At 41.7% G+C, this 23,386-nt stretch overlaps 1 protein-coding gene across 8 annotated transcripts in view; it reads left to right on the top strand.

Moving 5' to 3' along the window:
- Positions 1 to 23,386, top strand: part of LOC121943084 (actin-binding LIM protein 1-like) — a 54,742-nt gene that overhangs the window by 3,012 nt on the left and 28,344 nt on the right. For 2 of the 8 annotated variants that reach the window (XM_042486466.1, XM_042486468.1), the window contains exon 1: positions 4,395 to 4,513. The exons of 2 other annotated variants lie outside the window; for them this stretch is intronic. In XM_042486466.1, the coding sequence (XP_042342400.1) occupies positions 4,423 to 4,513 (91 nt within the window). In that variant the 5' untranslated portion in view covers positions 4,395 to 4,422. Of the gene's footprint in view, positions 1 to 4,394; positions 4,514 to 13,706; positions 13,948 to 23,386 lie in introns of those variants that run through there. 4 more of the 8 variants (XM_042486472.1, XM_042486473.1, XM_042486474.1 and 1 more) reach the window with 4 other exon arrangements.

The following is a 23,386-nucleotide window of genomic DNA, read 5'->3' on the forward strand; positions in this document are numbered from 1 at the left end:
CGGTGTGTTTTTTTCTTTGACAGGCTGGCAATAGTATTAACTGCAGCAAAAGGTTGGCGTTAAAGCTCACCCAACTGAAAACCATTAACGTTAACTTAGCCATAACATTACGAAGAAAGCAAAGGCTGGCTAACGCTAACACCGCGGCGTCATGAAGACACTTGATGGCTTCTGTGTGAAATACAGTGTGTCTGTCCCCAAAGCTCTGTATCGCCTCTTTGGATATGTTTTTGACACTGACAGCCGCCACTGTTAGCTTAGGTAGCGCGCCAATTGTTTGTCCAAGTGAGCTAAGGGGAGGGGGGTTGGCGACAGGTCAACTGTGTACCCTCAATGTATGTCCACTAAAAGTTCTTGTTTTGGCCACTGATAGACTCAGCTTTTTGTTAGAAGTGTCTGATAACATTATAAGAAGGATCCACACAGAGGTAGAAATTTCGGTTAAAGCGTGAGATCATTTTTGTTTAACCAGGAACAGCCCACAAATTACCACTGTCCAACACAGTTTAAATAAACAGTAATTTGAGCATGTATAGAACCAGCATATTTTCACAACTAACAAGGAATTAAGGGTTTATTTCAATCAAACCAGAGTCGGTGATTGTTGGAACAGTGGAAAGATGAATCAAGATGGGCTCTGTGAGTTTGATTCTGTTTATTTTTGTCAACTTTGAATTAAGTGTGTTTTACAATCATAAAATTATTATTTATTTATACGAAGTCTGGTGAGTTTGACAATGGCAATTCTAGGCCGTTTCTGGCTAAACAAAAAGGATCTTACTCTTTAACAAAAGGGTCTATTGTTACAGGGATCCTTTATATAATATTGTCAGACACTTAGAATAATAATCTGAGCCTCTCAGTGGCAAAAAGAAGCATTTTATTGGTCGTACATTGGCGGTGCACAGCTTCGCAGCTGCCACTTTTGATGTCACTTAGACACACAAAAATGGGAAGAAAGGGTCCAGGTTTAAAAATACTGACATTACACTTTAATGTTATTATATAAGATCTGCAGTGGGATTCATCATGATGGGCCTTACCCTTATTATCGGGGTAAAACATTTATAAAGAAGCTAAAGCTGTGTAGCATGTCACTCCTCTTCAAACTCTGTATAGTTGAGCCTGTGTAGCAAGACGGCTTCTCCATCACTGCTGTGTCCTATCTGTCCTCCATGGCTACTGCTTGAGATCGATGGAGCTGAGAGCCCACCGTTTTCTTGACAGCCCCCCTGTGGTACATAGATCTGATTAGCCCGCTTAAGTCCCTGCATAGAGCCAATCATTATTCATAAGACCCCTACAGCATTTAGCCCCGACAGTTGTGCTAATTACCTCTGTGTTGGTTACATGAATGGGAGGTTATGAATTTATTATCACAGATAAATCTGGCACATTGATGCAAAGAACATAACAATATGTCAAATCACATAGATATTTGTCATGGTCCAGGCTAAGTCAATGTCTTTTTTCAACTGCACTAATTACACTATGTTTCACAATAATTAACAAGAGGACATAGAGTGTTTGTACAATGATAATAAATCAGAATATATTTTTCCCATATTCTAGTCTTTGCAGAGAATCTAAACATCAGTCCTATTATATTTTGGGCACTCCAAATGTATTTTGATTAATTTTCACTATGTTTCAACAAAAAAAATTAATAAAGGATTTTACATTTAAGTAACTGCTCAAGCAAAATGCCAAATATTTTTCATTCCCAACTTTCCATTTATGAGGATCTGCTGCTTTTCTTTGTCATAAGTTAATACATTTAATATCTTTGGGTTGTTGACTGTTGGTTGGCCATTTGAAGTCATCCCAGGGGGCTTTAAATATTGATGATTTGCTATCATCATACTACTTACTACTACTTTATTTTCATGATATCAATATATAGCTGCAGGCTAAGCTTACATAGTTTCTGTGTTATACCAGTAATCCTACATTAAAAAAATCTAAAGACAAGATCCGAAACCTGTTAGCTGATTTTACTTCCCATAGAAACAAGAAATTAAAAAACGTCTCAAATGACTTCACTTTGCCCTCCTAGTATGCATTTATGATCACCAGCCCCTCCCGTAGTTGTCCAGCAAGCATCAGCCATTACCGTGCTCTCAGTCTTGCAGTCGCCAACCCCCCACCTCTCTCAGCACAAGGCCATCAGCTCTTACCTTGGTAGTGATGCCCTTCCATTAGCCACCCCACCTCATAATACATCCTTGCGGCCATACTGCTCTATGTGGACCTTTCAGTGTCATCATATTTCCTGTGTTGCTTTCTTTTGGCTGCGTAACTTCTTTTTAAAATAAAACCCTTTTTAAAAATTACATTATTATGGGATGTTTACAGAGCACATAGTGCTTTTACATTATTTTCTACCTGTGGGCAGGCAACTGAGCATTTTGGCCACAGCCACTGAGAGTTAATAGCATTTTTCAAGGTCACCTAGGTAGTGGCATTTAAGGGGTGTTGGGACATTTCTTATCAGGTTTCTCCTACAGTACATTCTCCCTCTTGGTGTGGGAAATCCCCTTAAACCTACCGCAGTTATGACATTTAACATAATCTGGTCATTTGTTGTTATAGTTTGCAGTTCTGCTACCATTGGTCCTCTGCTGTTTGGTTTGGACATTCATATATGGGTGAATTTATTGTTCCTCTCGGCCCATTTAAGCCATTTATCTCTGCTCCAGCGCAGAATCTTAAAACAACATGTTGGGCGGCAGAGTTCTCACATATGTGGGCCAATATTGTTCATCCAGTTTTCTGCTACTCCTGGGCTGTTTGTATAAGTTGGCATGTCATATTTTATATTGGACCGTTTTGAAAGCATTGTAGTAAAATGTTCTGAATTTATGTATTTCAGGGTTTTCTTTCCCTAATAAAAAGTCAGCTGATTCTTAGCAACATAAATCAGAGTTCAGCAAGGTTTAATTGTTGAAAATGTTAATGTTTCAGGCCTGTGATCACAATCAATATGCACAAAAATCACCCCGAAAGCGAATGGCGCCCTGTAAAGCCGTGTTCAGCTCAGCGTGATGTAATGACGTTCTGTCTGTTTTAGCCACTTGTTAGCAACCGTCATTTTAAAGACGCATAAAAGCATCAAAGTTCATGAGTGGGGTATTTACTGATGTATTTCATGTAGAACAAAACGTGAAAGTCTCTTCAGCTAGTGTTAACTGCGGACGTTATTTCAGGCCTCTAACTAAAAACACAGTCAAAAAACACATTGACAAGGTCTAAAGTCAAGGAGCCTAATTCATTTCTGTGTTTTGGGACTCAGTAGTGGGGTTAAAAAAGGAGGGAGGGTTAGACTTGCTATTTCTTTTGTCAAAAAATCAAAAGAAAAAAAGTCAAAGGCACACTGTTTTGCAAAATTTAATAAAATCCTTAAATAAATTGGCTTAACGGCTTTGTGTTTCAGCTCACAGTTTTCATCAGGGCACGTTAAAACAAGTGGCAGCTCACAGATATACCACGGCTGATGTCAGGTGTCAGGCAATCAGAGCAGCACTAGATAACTGTCACAGGTGCAATCAATGAAGTTAGTCTACAGACACTCAGGTCAACTCCAACAAAGCAGCAAATACATCACACAATCAGCAACATCAGATACAGGCTGCATAATTCCATGCAAAACATCAATTAATAAATAAAAATATACACAATTTGTACAGGGTACATGAGTCCTCAGTATAAGTAAGAGATGACTAGCGAGCTAACTTTTGCAAAAACAGTGTGCCATTGAATGTTTTGACGTATTGACAAAAGAAATAAGTCATTTTTGTCCTTTAATTCAAAGAGCACATGTTTTTGAAACGTACACATAGTGCTCCTCAGCCAGACTTTTTCAGTACTGGGATAGTCTATAAATTGGTACTTTACTGCTCCTCTCTTTTATCCCCATCTCAAATACAAAGACTGTTCTTTTTTTCCAGAAGTCAGATCTGAAAATAATCAATGCATTTTGATGTCTGGATCACTTTAAATTACTGGCAACATAGAAAGTCCTCCCTTCTTCAGTCTTGCCCTGCTCTGACCTCCTCCTCCCCCTCCTCCCCGCCCTTTCCTTGAGCGGGGTAAGCACATCCTGCACAGCGTACCTGTTACACTGCAGTGTAATCTGGACGATCAGTGGTAGATGGAAAAGGAGGCACGGCACCATTCTGCAGTAACTTAATCTGGTGCCTCATCCTTATCCGACCACTGGAGAGGGCTGCTCATGCTCCAACAGCACGACCCTCTGCATCAGCACTTTTCTCTGTCTCTGTGTGTGTCCGTGCTGTATGTGCGAACAAGGCGGTTGGTGTGCGCGCGCATGCATGTGTCCTGGCAAAAGCCTGAATAATTGATGAGGAGGGGAAGGAGTGAAAGCGCTGCCGGACGGGACGGTGTGTGTGGGAGTGTGTAGAGATGGGGGAGAGGGATACAGTGAGGCAGGAGCCTGGCTACGACGGGCTCTGCAACTACGCCCAAAAAATCACCTCTTGCTTCGGACTGGATGGTAAGACAGGGAGGGGGGGACAGATGAAGAGGAGGGGTGTGTTTCTTCTAGTGTGAAGCAGGATGCAGGAACGGCAGAGGCTTGGAAAATGTTTGGGATGCGATTTGTGTGCGCGTCTGATTTTTCTGTGTGCAGGGACAGCAGTCGTGTGTCCTGAGCATGTTATGTGTTGATTTGCGAGTCGTATCAAAGCTACAACAGAGTGGATGACAATTGGAGGGCAGTGCCTCACTGCAGCAGAATAGCATGTCCTTAGCTACCCTGAGGTCCATGTGTCTGCATGTGTGGGTGTAAGAGTGTTCGTCTTCTTGCTCATGCCTCACCATCACACTTTATCTTTACTCTTAAGTGAAACGCAGGCTTTCTGAATGGGAGAATGAAGGCGTGCTTGTAAGCGGAACCTGAATTAAGTCAAATTCATTAACTTGTGAAGATGGAAATAGTAGTTAGCTAAGCTCCAGCCATCCCCTCTTTGTGCACCCTCTCAGACGAAGAGGAAAATCATTAATTTTGAAGTGCAGGCCAAGCCCGATATCTCCAGACTAAAACGATATTTTGTGCTTTGTCATTGTCTGCTGTGCTTTTCATCATGCCTGCGTACCTCCATGATTTATTTAATTTCCTGGGAGAGAGTGGATAGCTGTGATTAGCTTTATCTCTTTGATGAATATTAGATGTCAAGGAAGGTTTTCCTCTGTTTTTATACTTTCAGACATTAACCTGTGTATGTATGTAGGAGACAATCTTATCTTAGCTGCAATGTGTTTTCATAGTTGAAAAGAATGTGATGTTTTAAGTTGGTTTAAAACAGCACTGGTGTTTGGGGTTATATTGTTTTGTGGAATTTGTTCAGATTCTCCCTCTGCGTCATTTATCTTTTCACTTTCCACCAGGAAGACTCAAAATTTACCTCTCGCTGAACTCACATTTCCAGGGAAGGTGAATGCGTCTTTGAGTCAAAAAAAGAGTACTTGTAAAAATTCAGTAGCTCAATATTGTGTTATACGGATTTGGCTTGTCTAGAAAACACTCTAGATGTTCTTGCACAAACAAATTCATCCCAACATTAGATGGTTTGAAGATTAAAAACTCAGAACATGCCCTCTTACTAAGTTACCAAATCTTCCAAAATCCTATTCCTGATCATTTTAGCTGATAATTTAGAGCCACTGCTGGCATTTCCGCTTCAGTGCTGATAGTGTCTTTTATTGTGAAGGATCCTGCTGATGATTAACAGTGGGTTTGTGCATTGTTGGCTGGAGGAATGACCTTGCTAGCTGTTGACCTTGTAAAGGACTGGCAGACTTCCAAGGCAGTCTACCCTGAAGTATGTCTTGGATCACTGTGATGCTGCAAGCTGATATGCATCCATTCGGTTAATGCAAAGCAAATTCACTCAAAAACACACTTTGTGAGCATAAAAGGATCTTGTTTAAATGAGCTGCACGCACCATTCAGAGCATAACTATGATTCAAAGGTTGTCTCCATGCAGCTCTCAACATGGAGGTGGTTGAGCCGGCAACTAGCAGCTAATGGTGCTAAGGTGCGAAGAGTGCTAACCACAGCAAATGTGCTGACAGAGCTAAAAATGGTAACTGACCAAAAGCCCCATTTTTGCAACAGCTCATTTACCCAACAACAAACCTCAACTACTCTGAAGTCCCTATTTCTCTAAAGTTACACACTCCTTGCCATTAGTTTCAGTTGTCCGGCAGTGTTTAAACCACCGTTCCTGGGAGTTTTTACCGACCCTTTGTAGCCTTTTCAGCATAATTTGAGCCACCGAAACCAAGTATTTTTCACAAATTCATGTCTGCTTTCCCAGCTGCTTTTGCACCACCAAACACTTTTCTGAGCCATAACCAAGTGTTTTTTTGCGCCTAAATATCACCACACCTTCACCACAGCATTGTTGACAAATGTAATGTATCTGTAGTTCAGAGAAATGCACAATGCAAAGATTCACGCAATTGGGTTGTCTAATTGCATGGAGTGTGTATTTTCGGAGAAATGGAACTTCAGAGCAATGGGCTTTAGTTTTTTTGGCCCTCCAAGAAATGGTTTCTGGTCCAGTGGGATATTTTTCTGACAAATAGGTTTTCTGAATTTTGGGCCATGGGATAAATGGACAGTTCCTGGTTTGGTGGGGCATTATCAGCAGTACCACCATATGAGTGCAGAACAGAGTGGTGGTGCTTACTTAGCCAGTGGGGTGGCCAGTGTGTTGCACTAACATGCACTTGCAAAACAAAAAAACAGAGCGGCTCAGATTACAACACACACGGAGGGAGCATGACTTTATTCTCTGCTCAAGACACCATTAGCCTACAATGTTTTTACACTGCAAGTAGTTGTTTGCTGTTATGTCAGTGTTCTAAAATGCTGCATACAGCTCTTTAATGTCTCACTTTTATCTAAAATGTAGCTCACAGAAATAAACAATGTGCTTGCCTTTTGAAAGGTCTGACAGAATCTCATCTCTTCATTGGACACGTGAATTAGAAGAGCAGTGATTGGGATGCACATGAGTCACATCAGGTATAGAGACTCCCCCCATACACTGTCCCAGCCTGATGAAGAGCTACCTAACCCCACCCAGAAGATAATCATAGGCTCGACGTCAGCCCTAAGCTGCTTAAGGCACTAGGCTGGTTGGGCTGAAGACACTCATAGTGTAAGCTTCTTTCCCTGTTTCTCACTCTGCATCTACCTGCGGCAGAGTGCTTTGTCATACATGCCGTCTGCCGTTTGGCGTCCCCACCTCAAGGTGGACATCAGCGCTCCACGTCTAATGTCCACCGCAGATCTGAAGTGACAGGTGGAGGGTTTCAGGACAGGAGAAGTTTCCACAGGAGGCCTCACTGGATGTTGCCATGATTTTATGATGAGCTGCCGTGAAGTCGCCCACCAAGCTCTGGCTCCTTTGTTTCCATTTCGTGCCTCAATGAAGAACCCATGTTCTTGATGTCCAAAGGCGACTGGATTTCAGAGCAGGTCTGAGCCCGACCCTGGCCGACGTCTACCAACAGTGCTTCACCCTTCTCTGTGGGACAACCGAAGGGGACCGGGGTGCCACCATGCCCACTCTGCCCAATCTCAACAGCCTGGGCAAACTGTGCAGCTCCAGCCGCAGTCACAGTGTCGACCGCGTCCGGGTGAAACGCAAGAGCTCGGTCAAGCGCATGTCCATCATCGAGGATGGGCACGTGGCTGAGGTCCTTTACCTCATTCCTAAACAATATATGGAGCAGCTGCCCTACCTCGACCCAAATGAATATTATCTGAGCGAGAGGCTTAACGAGGTCGCTACAGGTAGGACAGGAGAAAGACGCATCCATTCGAATCATGTATTCATCCATCTCCCACTGCATCCATCCATCCAAGCTGTGGCTGACTCCAACAACAGTCAACTTCAGTGATGATTGTTTAATCAATGAGTGAATGGGAAAAAATGAAGAAAGCTGTTGCACTGATTTACAGGGAGTACTATGAGAAATAGTATTTGTCTATTTTTTGACACATTTAATTTACATTACATTTATTTTATTTTCTTCCATCCACTTTCCTCTCGTTACCTGCTTTTCCCTTCAGCAATTGTTTGTTGATGCCATGAGGGGCTGCTGTTTTGGTCCCGTACTGCAATTTGGCAGCACTGCTTGGCATTTTGTTTACAAGTAGGTGTCTGAAAGGGAATTGATTAGTCGTTGCTCAAAGATTAATTCATTTTAATTGGATGACAGTGACCTGTTGAGGCTTTCCACATCTGACCTGTGCGTAGATCTCCTGTGTGCGACTTGCACAACCACAACTACCTGACGCCAAAAAGTGTTGCCGCAAAAAAGAAATTAATCACTGTCCTATCCATAGTTATATAATGCAAACGCATATGCAAGGGCGGACCTGCTGCATTTTGCCAAGCAACAGTACATGAGGAAGCAACATGGTGGCTTACATCAGGATTACAACATGGGCATGAGGACAAATCGAGATTTTCTAGACCTTATGTATTTTCTGATAGCATGCCAGGCACAGTAGTAAAAGCATCATTGCTTGGCACTTAGTTGCAAAAACTGTGGGCAGCAGCAACTTCTTCTATTTTGCAGTGAAGGTTTGATTTTGACTTAATAGCTAAGGTTCACGGAAGCTTTGTGCACTGTGCAGAGTGACCCCGGATCAAAGATCACACAGGCCAAGGCTTATGCAGCTAAAATCTATCAAACAGTGACAGTGACAGTCAATCGCTGCTTATTCTGTGAGTTCTGCATAGGTCAAGCCTGGGTCATTTGACGGCTGTTTTCAATTTTGTGGGTAAAAGTCTTCCGTGTCTTTCCTAAGACCCGATATCTGTAAAAAAAATATTGTTACAAGACTTTTTTATTTACCGTTACCCTTTTCTGAATGTTGCTCACAGTTTCCACACTGCAAACGATGCTGCATTATTTCACTTGTTGAGTGCTTTTTAATATATATGGCTCTGACTCTGCTCCCCAGCTGGTGTCATCCAGAGGTCACTAAGTCTTTGACGATACCTCAAAGAAGAGGCTGCACATGAGACTAAGTCCGCATGTGCAGCCTCCTGTGGATTGTAGAATAAAAAATGTGGTTTTATGTTTGCAAATTGTTGAAATGCTTAGAAAAAAGGGAAAAATGAGCCAGTGTTTTAGTGAAAACACAGGAATGCTAATGCAACTTGGGTGAAATACACTTTGAAGGAGGTTGCGCATGATTGCTGTTCAAAAGGGTTCTCATTGTGTTTTGTAACCTGTTTTAAAATAGATACAAGCTGGTGAAGAGTCTGTCATTATCCCATAGAAAGGCAGGTCTGTCTGTGCTATCTAAAAGCGTTGAGGGGTTCATCCTGGTTGCACTGGCACGCTATGTGTCTGTCGGATTAGTAGAAATGCGCAAATCATCAACCAGGGAATAGGATGTGTAGTTACAAGTATTTACACAAGCATTCAGTATGCATGTGTATGTCTGCGTGTGTCTTGTCTGGCATCCCGCAATCCTAATTTTAATCCCAGGGATAACTGTGCAGTACATCCACACAGACCACCGTTGTTTACTGTAAATGTGACCTTAGTCTAGCTTCACCACTCAAGGTAGGGGTCTATAACTGTAAATTATACGGCCTTAATTACATGCTAAACGCTAACAGTGCTTAATCTGCATTGATATGAGGGATGTTCAGTGTATAGTCCCCCAGCCGGGTTATTAATGGACAGCCAGACATGGATGATCCATAGGTGAGCCAAATACAGTAGAAACCTTTCATCCATGGATAATAGGCTTTGCTACTCAGGAATTGCTCTTGGCAAGCCTTGTGTAGCATGAATGTCCAGCAGCTCCTACAGACATTATTAAAAGAGGCAAAAATTACAAAAACTCCATTACAGTATTATGAGAAGGCACAGTCTCTGGACACTCTTTGTGTGACATTAAGAAGTTAGTGGCCACATTGTAAACCTCTAATTTTCTTGCAGGAAGTGGTTTTTGACCATCTAAAATTTGGAAAGCCAGTCAAGTCCTTGGTCATCACAAGCTCATTACATAATTCTCTTCCTTCATAATAAAAAAAGAAAGGGTGGAGTGCTGAAGACATTTCCGCTAACTATTTTTACCGTTTGCCTCACTTGGCATATCTCCACATCCTGATGAGAAGAAAACGCCCCTGTGCAGAGTGATGCACGTCGTTGGGCATCCAGCAGGTGGCACAGTTGACACTGCAGTGGATGAATGCATTATGAATGCAAAATGGGATGCCTGCATCAGCAATTACAGAGGTGGTGCTGATGCAAAACTATTCCTCCCCCTCAGCCACAGAGAGCAGTACAGCGGTAGCTCCAGCATGGGACAGATGGGTCAATGACTGTGGGCTTTCTAATTGCTGCTGGTGTGACATGGATGAGTTATTTCTGAAATCATATCGTCTGTAGCTCACACATTGAAGTGTGTGTAAACACTGGACTGTTCCCCTGCTATGTCCCAGCTGGTTGTCAGTGGATGCCTCCCCTGGAGGCAAATAAGAAACTTTATTACTAGTTGTATTGCAGAGCTTTTAGTCAGGCCTGAGTGAAACAGTATTTGTTTATAATTTCACACATTTTGCAGATGCACACTGTAGGTGTAGCATAAAAGCAGTTACAGTGATGCACAGGGTTTTTGAGACCTTATATTACTTTGTACAAAGAGTGTGTACTTTGACATTTAAGAGTTAAGTCTCTGAAGTGAAGTTGAAAGGAAATCTTTCATTTGATCATTTCCAGTGGTGAAAGAAGTATTGAGATCTTTTACTGAAGTATAAGTAATATTAATGCAGTGCAGAAACACTCTGTTACTCTGCATCTAAATGTTCACTTGAGTAAAAATGCATAAGTGTTAGCATCAGAATATACTTAAAGTCCTTAAAGCAGAAGTACCCATTATGCAGAATGTGGTCCATTTCAGAATAAAATCTATCATATCATTGGATTATAATTTTTGATGTATTAATGTGTTCATCACTTGAGAGCTTAGAGCTGGGCAAATTTACTTGATTTCTTAAAAACACGGGAAAAAGGCAGTGAAAGTAGAAATTACCCAAAAATGATCAAGAAATTAGTAAAAAGTACAAGAAAATTACCTAAAAATTATTTTAAAACCATAAACAAAAACTAAACAAAACAAAAAAGAAAGTAAAAAGAATTTAAAAATAAAAACTTTCTGTAACACAATTTTAAATTTGTAATTGTGACAAGAAGAAATATTGTTTTTCCCTAGCTTTTTTAAAATCATTTTTTAATTATACTTATCTATTGCAGTGCCTGGAACATCTCTTACAATGTGGCTCGGTGCCTTTTTTGCCGTGTTTATGAAAGAAGTTGAACCAATTTGCTCAGTGTTTAAATATTTAAATTCTTGTGAGATGTGTCTGAATGCAGCACAAGAAGAGTGATGGCACTTCAGGTTTCAAATGTTTGAAGGGATTGTTCAGTTTCCTTTAACGGTGTTTGTGTGGACTACCTTTTCCTTAGACAGTATATTACATACACTAGATATCAGTCAGCACACCCTCAGTTATGAGAATTCTACAATTCTACAATTTCATTTAGCAGACGCTTTTATCCAAAGCGACGTACAACACAAGCAAGAATTTAGACTTAGGGAAAAAACCCTTAGTAAGTGCAAAAAGTGCTTCAGGTGTGAGAAGAAGGCTAAAGTCCAACATTGAAGCTGGAATTCTACTAATGGGGGTCAAAAACAAAACATATTTAAGCCATCTACACAAAGTTAATATCTGTTTAACTGTATTCCATATTGTGATTATTTTATACTGCTTTACCGTAATGATTTCCAGTGGGGAACTGAAGCTGTTATATTGCTCTCTTCGAAGCCAGACTCCATTGAGAAAAACAGAGATTTAACATTCCTGAACACAGGAGCTGCTGATCTATCACTGACTTGATCAGTTAGTTTGTTGGTGTTATTGTGTGACTCTGGTATTTAAAAGGGGTTAATTCAGATTCACTGAAGTCACACAATAACACAAACAAAATAACTGTTCAAGGCAAAAAATGGACCAGCAGCTCTTGTGTTCAGCAGGCTAAAATTACTGTTTTTGTCAGTGGAGTCTGATGGCTTTGACAAGAGCATCGATGAGGAACTGAAGCTGCTAACGGCTATCTGACGCAGTAAAAATGCACGCAATATAGCATACACTTAAACTAATATTGCTTTTTTATGAGGCTAAAATAGGTTTTGTTGCTGACCCCCATCCCCATGCTGCTTAGCTTCTGTGCAGCTGGTAAACATACTGCTAAATCTATCCAGCTTAATCTATTTTAATACAATTATTAGTTGGTTATATCTTTTATTCATGCTCAGAATCCATGAAGTAACTAGTAACAAAAGCTATCAAATAAGTCCAGTGGAGCAAAAAGTATATTTGTTACCACGATGGAGTGGAGTAGAAATATTTAAGTAGCAAAAAATGTAATACTCAAGTAAAGTTCAAGTACCTCACGCTTTACTTAAGTACAATACTTCAGTAAATATACTTAGTTACTTTCCACCACTTGTCATTTCAGCCGCAGATAATAAAAGAGCTGGTGTCTTCACCAGGCTCAGCCAGGAACGTGCTCTCCCGTGCTCTCTGTAATTGGATTTCAGACTATCTACTAAAGATATTAACACAAAGCCCATGCCAAAGATCACGATAAGTCTGGCCTTTAACCTCAAATGGCCCGTCTTACCCTTGCATGCAGTGGTCATACAGTTCAAGGCACATGGAAGCGGTGCGATTATTATCAACTTAGGCTGTCACTCAGGGTGAGCCTGGCTCACGGCATGATAGTCAGGTTGACAGCGTTGATCGGATCAGATTAGATAACCCCTTTTTTATATTATTCTTAACACTGCAGTGCAGATAATATTCTGAAAAAAGTGCTTATCATTTAGGGAACTCTTTGTGAACTGTGGATAATGTGTTTAATACATCTTTTATTTAGGTTAAATTATTCATTTTGTTGCAATAACCACCTCCAGTTGCTGTCACGAAGCATTTCCAGAAGAAGTCAGTCTTCAAACTTTTGTTTGAGGATTTTAGGGCTTCTGAATACATATTTTTTTCACTGTCAAATACGTTAATTTCCATTAAATTGAACCAATCTTTCAGCGCAGCAGGCTAATTACTGCACTGAAAAGAGTAATTGCTGCCCTGTTGGAATAATAGAAAATCTTTGTTGAGGTGTGTGTTATACTGCACGGTGATGTGGTGAACGGTCATTCCTGGTAAAAATCAGTTTGATGAAGTTTTTAATCATGGAATAGAGTTTATCTTCATTTTTAGGGTGCCATACGTTCACAGCATAACACACAGTTTGCAGTGGAAGTTGACGTGTTATGCGGACAAGGAGAAAAGAAGAGAGTCTGATATAACAGATATCATTAAACGTGGTCTTTACTAGAGTTTTTCTTTACATGCATGTGTGTATTACTGTTGTTATGTGCTTAAGGGGGTCTGTTTAGTGGATTTGGGGTTGCAGCAGCAGCCACCTGGTTGCTGCAATGAGGAGGCGGCTGACACAACAGAGGGGCTGAGAGAGAGAGGGAGCAGGAGGGGAAGAGGGAGGAGGTGGAGGAGGAGGAGGAGTGGGCAGAGGAGGAGGAGGAGGAGGAGAGGGATGGGAGGAAAACAGGCAGTCGGGAGGCAAACCCCACGCTGTAGCAGCTTTTTCGGGAGGAGAGCTAGGCAGCGCCTACACCTCTCTCTCTCTCTCTCTCTCTCTCTCTCTCCCTCTCTCCATCTCTCTCTCTCTCTCGTGTCTGTTTTTGTGCTCTTCGGTCTTGACTAAAAAAAGGAACTAGCAGCTCCCGTGTTGCTGCTGATCGATACCCGGAGCCTTTTCTGGTGCAGAGTTACCTCAATTTCCAATGGTCATGGTCAAAGAAAAAGGTATTCCAGCAGCTGTGGTCAGACTGTGTGTGTGTGTGTCATGTGTGATCTTGTTTTGCTCGCTGGTGCTGTTGACTGTCTGCGGTGTGGATGTGCAGCATGTCCAGTTGGATTTGCACTGCCGTGTCTGGCTGAATTAGATTGAGTTTGAGTGAATTCTTAGTCTCTGATTTGATTATTTTTAGACGTGTGGATGCAGTCACGGCGATATCTTTATGTGGGTGTGTGTTGCTTGCAAGAAGCATGACTAACGGCACGGCATAAATGTGCTTCTTCAATATATCAACATTTTCTCTCTAGTTATGAATGTGCTACGCCCTTCTCGGTACTCTCGAGCAGCTGATGCTCGGGCTGGAGTCTGCTTAATTTGGCAGCGTCAGTCTTTATGTAAATTTATGCTGGAACAAAGCATCTGGCTCGTCATACAGGAGCTTGACTTGGGGGTGATCATTTGCAGATTGTTGCGGGTTAAAACAGACTGTTTTCTCATGCAGGGTGAACGTAACGGTAACATGTAAAGAGGGAAAAGTGGAGCACTCGTGCAGGGATCCTCACTGCGCAGAGCGGTGGACCTGCACTCTCTCTCTTGCTCTCTCTCTCTCGCGCTGTCTGCAGCCGTTGCTATGGCGACCATCTAAAAGGTACACTCCATTGTTGTCAGCTGTGGCCTCATTCATAGTGTCCTGTTAAAAGAAGAAGATGATTGCTCTCCACCTATAACCTAGGTCTTCCAGCTGTGTGCGATGAATTAGGCGAAGTTGGTGGTGGCGGTGGGTGGGAGTTTGTTGCAGAGATATTAACATTCCCGGCAATTTGTTGGGGCATGTGGTCGTGAGCTTGACCATTGTTTGTCAGTATGACTCACAGCAAGCAGCTACATAGGGACAATTTTCTGTAATGAAAATGTCTGGTTTGAATCCAAAAGAGCCATATTGGCAACAATTTTCTTCCTTTCCTTTTGACTTTAACCACTTAGAAAAAATGAACCACAAATATTTAATTTATGTAACCTGCTGAATGAATATTACTAAAAACCAACTATTACATCACTTTTTTTCCACATTAAAATCAGGCAGACTAGAAAATGAAAGCAATGAATCACAGTAATAAGTATACGTCACCATATTACTCCCTTAATAGTGAATCAGTTTACCAGCTTGATATATTGCTCCTGTGTGTCAGTGCTTTCGAAGTTGTTCTCCAGCTTGTGCAGACAAACTGTGTGTGGGCTTGTGATATTTTTACGTTAAGTCTGAAAATATTCCGATCACCAAAAAAGTTTGACAGATATGAGTGTGTAGGTTTGTTTATGTATCTGACAGCGCGCTGGTGGCTGGAGGAGGCGGCGTCCGGCTTCTGGAGCTTGTTCTCTTCATGTGGATTTCGACTGGCCACAAAGAAAGAAAAAAAGGCCTTTGCCATCGAGTCCCTGCGCTGGCAGAACACCCGTAACCTCTGGCTGCCACATGTTCATATCCCACAGTCCTTCTGAAAGTTTCCGTGGAGTCCAACATAGAGATTCGGCAATTTACTGCTGTCAGTATCTGTGTATGCTATATTGAGAGTATTTTCACTGCAGTGATTTCAACATGAAAAGGAAAGTGTTATATCGCTCTCTTCAAAGCCAGACTCCATTGAGAAAAACAGTAATTTAACATCACTGAACACAGGAGCTGCTGGTCCACCACTGGGTCGATCATCATTCTGTTTGTATTATTGTGTGACTTGGGTGTATAAAAGGGTAAGTTTAGATTCACCAGAGTCACAGTAGCACTAACTAACTAACTGATCAAAGCAGCGGTAGACCAGCAACCTCAGTATTCAGCAAGCTAAAATTACTGTTTGTGGTTTTGATGAGAGCATAGTTTGGGAACTGAAGCCTTTCACAGCTTCCCCGTCCGAACTCACTGTCTGAAGGAAAGACAGCTTTCATTTCAGACTCCAGCCTTTTTCTCCAAACTGGGGGCATTCAGACCGTCTATTGTATGTAACACACTGACTATAGATAAGCACCCTATACAACCTCACTTTGAAAAATCGGAACTATCCCTTTAACACGCTGTCTCGCCTGCTGACTCTTGGGATCTGTTGGTTTATCTATTTTTTTCTAAATCTGAAATCTGTGGCAATTCTTGTTTCGACCTGAGATTTCTTCGTGTATCTCATCAGGCCACCTGTCTGAGTCCAGGTGGGCACTGTCCCATCAGGCTGCACAGCTGACCAAATACTGAATTATGCTGTATGCTCAGAGTGATGAATCATAATAAAAAGATTGCAGTGTTAGCATTTTGTCTGCTTGCAGGCGGTTGTCCTATTTTCAAAGCCAAGAACACCCTTGAAATAGTTTGTAATTTATTGGGGCCATGTGTACCCAGGGCAGTCTCATCTTGATCTACACGTGCTTCTGAGATTTGTACAACTAGTTGATTAATTCATGCTCTTTCTCCTTCTCGAGCTCTCAGCGTTAAATTGCATAAGAAGCCCTGCTGACCTGCTCTGTGAAATGAGATAATCATCATCACATGTGCGTCAGCGACTCCCAGAACTTCAAAATCTGAACGTTTTGACATGAGAGCCTGATGTCATGTGCCTTGTGTAGCAGCTTCCCGTGATTTTCGCAGAGTGCTGCAGACAACTGCAGTGGTGCCTCATCTTTGAAGCTTGCCAGTGTCTGCCCCCCTGAAAGAGGAGCTAAACCCTTTCACAGACATCAATGCATCACGCACTCTCATACACACATACACATACTGTTTGTACAGCTGGCACACGGGACCAGAATATACAGATGAGATAAGTGGCCGGCCGGGGAGAGACAGTCACTGACCTAAAATATACAGGCTATAACAACAAGAGCGATGTGAGAATCACAAGAAAGAAACACAGAGCGCAGCCATACATTGTGGCAGTCAACAAACATCCTCCCTGTCTGGCATCAAGCGGTTTGATTATCACAGGAAATACGACACAGGAGTGTGGGGCCGTCGTTCAGGGGCAAAGAGCCAAACCGTCATCAGCTCCTCTCTTACAAACACAATGACTTCTGCAGTTCATGAAGCCACCATTGTCTCCTCCCAGGCTGGACTGGAAGTCTCTCTGTGTGTTTATCAGCGTACTGTTATTGTCATGTACCTGCCCAACAACAAACGCTCAACACTGTGGCGTTTAACCATTCAGAGCAGATCATTATTCCCAACCTGGGTCTCTTGGGATTAGTTATTCAAGGCTGCGGGGGCCTGGTGGAGGCCGATAGGGTTCCCCCTCGCAATTTGTGCCCGCGTTTGAAGTGCTTTGTCTGGGACGCTGGTGGCGGGGCACAGGGGCGGGGAGGCGGTGAATACAGCCATACATATTCATGGAGGGGAGGGTTAAGGGCTTCTTGTTATGTCTGGGTGATGAAGAGCTTCAAGCGCCATCCCCCATCCGATCACGCGTTGGGATTTCATGATGGTTATATTTTGTGCCCTTTGATATTCATTATGGGTCAGACCCCCTTGGAATATTCCATCCCAAACAACCGATTGGATACTGGAATAAAAAGTGTGTGTGTGTTTTGTTGTCTAGACACATCCGGGGCCAAAAGTATTTGCATGGATGCCGAGTGTGAAGATGACTGCCACTCTCTTGATCTGTCTGTAACAAACACACTAATGCACATGCACGCATACTGTACAAAGACACACTCCTCTGGGGCTGCGATCTGTCTGTACTGGAGACTCCTCTCATCTGTGACTTTTACAGTAACAAAGACAGTGAGAGACTGAATATTTGATTAGACCTTTTCGTCTCATCTATTGTTTAATTGAATTCCCCTTTTCCCAGTGCATTTGCAAACTACTATGCATTCCTCAGGGTTCGTGATAGGAAATGAAGGCGCCAAAGTCTGAAGCAAATCCCTCTCAATAACCTCTCTTTTTGTTATTTACCAGCAAGGCTGGGGCACGTGTCACAGGAAAATCTGTCCTCAGGGGATTCAAGATGGCCTTCTTCACTTCCCTCCAGAGTATCATCTGCAGCCTTTTATTATTGCCAACGCAGCTCGTCTCTGCTTAAATGGGTGGGGGGTTGGTTGGGATGTAGGGGTGGAGAGAGCAGCCCCCTTTCCTCTAACGGCTGGCTTTGGGATGCTCTGCTGGTTATTGTTCCCTTAGCACCACGCTTGTGTGTGTGCGCGTCAGTGTGTGTTCATTGTGTGTTTAGGCTCATATCAGTCACTTTATCCCCTGGTGATGAGGCAGGACAGATCACTCTGTCAGCACAGCCAACACATCCAGCGGAGAATGAGGAATGTGAGCAGCAGTCGGAAAAAATGTACTACTGTATATTTCACAGTAAGTTGCTCTGTGCTGAGGTTGCTTCATGTACCGCACGCTTACTTATTTATAGCATTATATAATATACATTCTAGCAAACCAAGCGCCATTTTGCTGCCATCACAAGACCCCCTAAAGACTCACGAATGGATTTATTTCAAATTGATGTTATTGCAGTAAAATTGCTTGCTTTTGTCAACATAGAGTCATAAGTGTGGAGGCCTACTGAACATTTGAAAGGGACCCCACTGATGGTTTATGTCCAAACAAGTCCTATAAATGGTTCAATCTGAATGCTTTCAGCAAATTTAATATCTCTTTTGATGTTAGCTTCCTTCGTTTTTATGAAACATCATATAAAGTACCCATCTCGGCTTGCCACAGTCTCTCTGCCTTTACACAGCCACCGTTGAGAAAGTGAAGGAGGTGGAGTCAAGCTGGAAAAACACACAGCACTCATAAGTTCCCATCCAAAGCTCTCTCTTTTTTTCTTTTTTTTTAGATTCTCTGTGCAACATCTGTCTTGGATTTTTATCAACCTGTTATGACGTTAGCAGTGTTGACTTTTCCATTTTGGGCTGTCCCCGCTGACAACACCAGACTATAAAATGTTAAAAATAGCAAGTTGGCATTACAGACTCAAAGAGAAATTCTTGGCACAAGACAATGAAACATATCTATTTTTAAGCTGCTCTCATCAATATTTTTATATTAACATAAAATTTAGTGTGGAGTGACAAACCCACAGAGACTTATTATCACCACATCTCTCTACTGTTCCCCCTCAGGTCTATGGGGCTTTGTTGGTGTCTTTCGACACATTACTTTGGTTTTAGGGTCTGCAACTGTTTTGGTTCACTCTTATCAGCATGGTTGTCGGTCAGAGCAGGCAACTATTTTTAGCAAAAAGAAAGTTTCGCAACTAGCTGCTGCACACAGTAAAGCATTTAACAACTAAAGAGCCAAATTTGTCCCTCAGGAGTTGGTGGAGACCAAAACAGATCTGTATGGAGAGTGAATATTGGACTTTAATCAGCCAGGTTGCCAGAAATACAAATTCACATAGAATTAGGCAGATATCAGACAGATAACACCAACCAGACAGCACAGGAAAAAACAAATGACAGTCCAACAGAATGGCAGGACGTGAAAAGGAAACACACATGTGCATATGCTGTGATGGTGATGTTATGTTGTTTACAAAGAATTAATTTATGCCGTTATTTTAGTATAGTCCAGTAATTCTCCAGATTGCCCCAGTTTTCTCTTTGTATGAGGGGACTGCATTACATCCTGTTGTACAATACAGCAGGACGACAAAAAGTTACAATATTTTATGTGGCCACCATTACTGTAACTGGTATTCTGTGCTGGTCTTACCTAATTTCACTGTCCTGCTCGTTCCCAATTTAATGACATCCAGTTTGCTGTCTGCCCACTTCCATGTGAACGCAGCGGGTTTTTTTTAATCCAGTTACATTAACATTTTGGGCTAGATTTGTCTTTTCCTAAGTTCGATGGAGGGTTGATATCAGTTTGGTCTCTTGTTCGGTGGACTGATCTGGGATATGTTAACCTGGCGCAGAGGCTTTGAGCTGTGAGGAAGGCAGAGTCTCTCAGAGGGGAAAATTGACTCTCCCTGCAATTCCAAAGTTATCTTATTCACATGAGATGTTTTCTTAACCACGGGCAAACCTACAGGAATTACCTTGTGTTTAGAGTTGGAAGTGTGTAAACCACACAGCTGAGATCAAGACTTGTGGAGAACTATGTGCAGTCACAGAGGCTATGCTAGCTGCTGGATGTCTCCAAACTGTGGGGCTACCTGCTTGTTAACCAACTGTATCTGTCTCTTGTCAAGTTTCCTGTTTGTACAATAGCCATTACAAGTATTTCAGAGGAATTATTATTATTTTAAAACCAAATTTCCTGGTCATTTACTTGTTTTTTGTTTTACTTTCTTTTTCATATTTTTAAAAATAATTTTCAGGCCATTTTCTTCTACTTTTTACTAATTTCTCGCAAATTTTTGGGTCATTATTTCTTTTGTTTTTCATTGCCTTCTTCCCATGTTTTTGACAGAAATCAAGACAATTTGCTCAGGTTTCAAAGGGTTAAACATCAATTACAATTTACACACCAAATTCCTGGTTCAGCTTTGACTTTGGGGTACGTCCATACTAATACCATCGTCATGGCTACAAACAGTTTGACGGAAAAAGAATAGAACCACATTGTATTCAACTGGAATTTTCCATAAGTTGTTCGAGGATGAAAAGTATGCACAAGGCTTAAAATGACTTGTTAGATTGCATATTTTTGCAGAGCGCAGTTACGCAGATGGCCTGTGTTTTTCTATGGAGGTGCAATGTCACACACACAGAGCTGCTGAGACTCAGTTCACTGTCACAGTCGTCTGGTTCACCCAGAGATGACTCATTGTCCTGCTGAGTGTAATCACATCTGAGACACCAGGGAGACAGATCCTCCACCTCTCGTACCCACATTCCTTCCAGCCTCCCTCCTGTTATCCTGTCTTCTTCCTCCACTATTTTTTTCCTACAACTTCTCTCACTTCCTTTTCAATCCAAATTATGAACAGACTGATGCTCTGCAAATTGCATCCTTAAGAATTGGCACAGGACATTTCGACTGCCCTGAGATGATGAATCAAAGACTGTTGAAGTGTCTCATTAAGAAAATTCTGAAGACTGGGATCTCTTTCTGATTCGATTTTAATGCAATTAAACCACCTCTCAATATCAGAAAGAAGTGTGATGTGAGGTAGGCCAAGTCATCAATAATCCAGACTAATGTCTCTCTTTGGTAGACCATTGATTGGTCATGATGCTATTTCGGTGCCTTTGGTGGAGTCTTATTTTAGCCCTGCAGACTAATGATTCATTGCAGAGCAGAAAGAGCAAAGATCCTTTCATGTGTATTCTCTGTGTGTGTGTGTGTTTGTGTGTGTATCTTTGTTTGAAAAAGAGAGAGAAATGAGAGGATGGGAGAAAGAGGCTGCCTTGCTTGTTAATGCTCCTGAATGTGAAATAATCTGCTGGTTTCGCAACAGCTGATAAGCTGTGTGCAGTGCGGCACTGCAGCAGTATTTACATCCGGTACAGTACTGCTGGATTAATGTCTGTCTGTGTCAGAGACGCCCAAACTTTCTAGTGAGGAGGGCCACAGGCTGACGTTTTATGGATCTAAAGATAATACTGCTTGTAGAGATAAAGATAGATGATAATAGCTTCTTTGTCTGGAATAATTATGATAGCAGTCCCAGTATCTCATATTAAGAAAGTGATGTCTAAATGTTCACTCAGATTAAGATCTGTGCATGCTGTGCAACCAGAGTCATTTTAAAATGTTGCCATCACCAATTGTAGTCATGTTAGCATTAGGGATAGCAATGATGGTCCACCACTTTACTGCATTTAACAGTAACTTTCTAATGTCGTTTACCCTCATTTATGAAAGGAACGCATGACAGAAAATTGGGTCTATTCCAATGCTGTTGATAGCGTCCATAATGTGTTTTTCCGACTTCTTTTGATAACACACTTTAAATAGAACCAGTTAGCCCTGGTTTCCATTTCTTTCTGAGAAAAGTTTCTCTTCTTGCACGTAATATTACTCTCCATTAGGTAAACTCAAGGGGCGAGGCTTCTAAATCAAGAATATATTGAGGCTGGATATTCAAATGATGACTGTTTTGAACTGTCACTTTTATCAAGGCCGATCAATCCTACACTGTGATTGGTGAGCTAACAATGTTGCGTGACGCACAAGTGAAGCCTATTGTTAGATGACTGCGCTCAGATCTGCATTGGTTTGTATGTTAGAGTTATAAATGAGGGCCATTGTTTGCTAACATAGTAAACATTACACCTGCTTAACATCAGCATATTAACATTGTCATTGTGAGCATATTAGCCTGCTGTACGCCTTTAGCTCAAAGTACAGCTGTACCTAAGAACAGACTCACGCAGCTGCTCTTGCAGCTGTGACTTAGTCTTGTGCAAAGTTGCTCTTCTACGTCATATTCTTAGCTTATTCTTATTCTTGTTTTCCCTTTATCGGCATTCAAGCAGCTGGCATTCATTCGCTCATTTGCAACTTCTACAAAGTGAGATATTCAATCACTGCCAGGTTTTGAGCCTGCTCTGTTTTGTTATCTAATCTGAGTGCCATGCTCTGCTTACTGTCAGTCACTTGACTTCCAAAGGAAAAAATGGAACGCTTCTCCAGCCTAAAAAGCACGAGACAGGAGTTTTTCTAAAGCTAAAACTCACCTTCTAAACAGGGCAACAAGAGCTTTACATAGCGTGCACTGCTTGTTACGTCACTGCCAAGTTGTTATTGGCAGTGACGTAAATATAGACAGTCAGTATGTTTGCACTGGGGCCCATAGGGTGTGGGCCCAGCTGTAGAGAGAGCCGGGCTACCAGCACCATGGGCAACAAAGAATGGGCACTTTGGAGTGATTCAGATTGCCACCTTGCAAATACGCCTGCCTTCAAAGAAAAACTCACGTTGTATTAAGATGGTGCCATTTGTTATATATGCCCTTTAAAAAGCAAACCTACAGTATCTCCATCATAATTTTCTTTTTGCTTCCACACCATTAATAGCTATGGCCAGAGGCATTATATTTTCAGGTTTAACGTCCATCCGTAATCCAAGCCATACTTTCATCCATTCATCCCATTCTCATGACAAGATATCTCTGAAACACTTTGAGAGAATTTCTTTAAGTTTGGTGCAAATGTCCATTTGGCATAGACCACTTGGACTACCTGTCTGTCCCATTCTCGTGAACATGATATGAAAAGAACACCTTGAGGGATTTTTTTCAAATTTGGCACAAATTTCCACTTGGTATGAACTGATTTGTTTTTGGTCATTGAAGGTCAAGGTCATTGCGACGTCTCGAAACTTGTTTTCTAATTATGATGACATTTTGTACAAATGCCAAATATGATAAAATGATGAAGTGATGGTACAATAGTATATCTATAACCAAATAATATGCGTATGCTGCATTAACTGTGAAACTATTAATTAACTTTAAAAAACTATTCAAGGATATTAATAATTTTTTTTTTTTTTAGTTTTTCTAATATACA

The sequence above is a fragment of the Plectropomus leopardus genome, chromosome 5, assembly GCF_008729295.1.
Source record: "Plectropomus leopardus isolate mb chromosome 5, YSFRI_Pleo_2.0, whole genome shotgun sequence".
Classification (NCBI taxonomy): Eukaryota; Metazoa; Chordata; class Actinopteri; order Perciformes; family Serranidae; genus Plectropomus; species Plectropomus leopardus.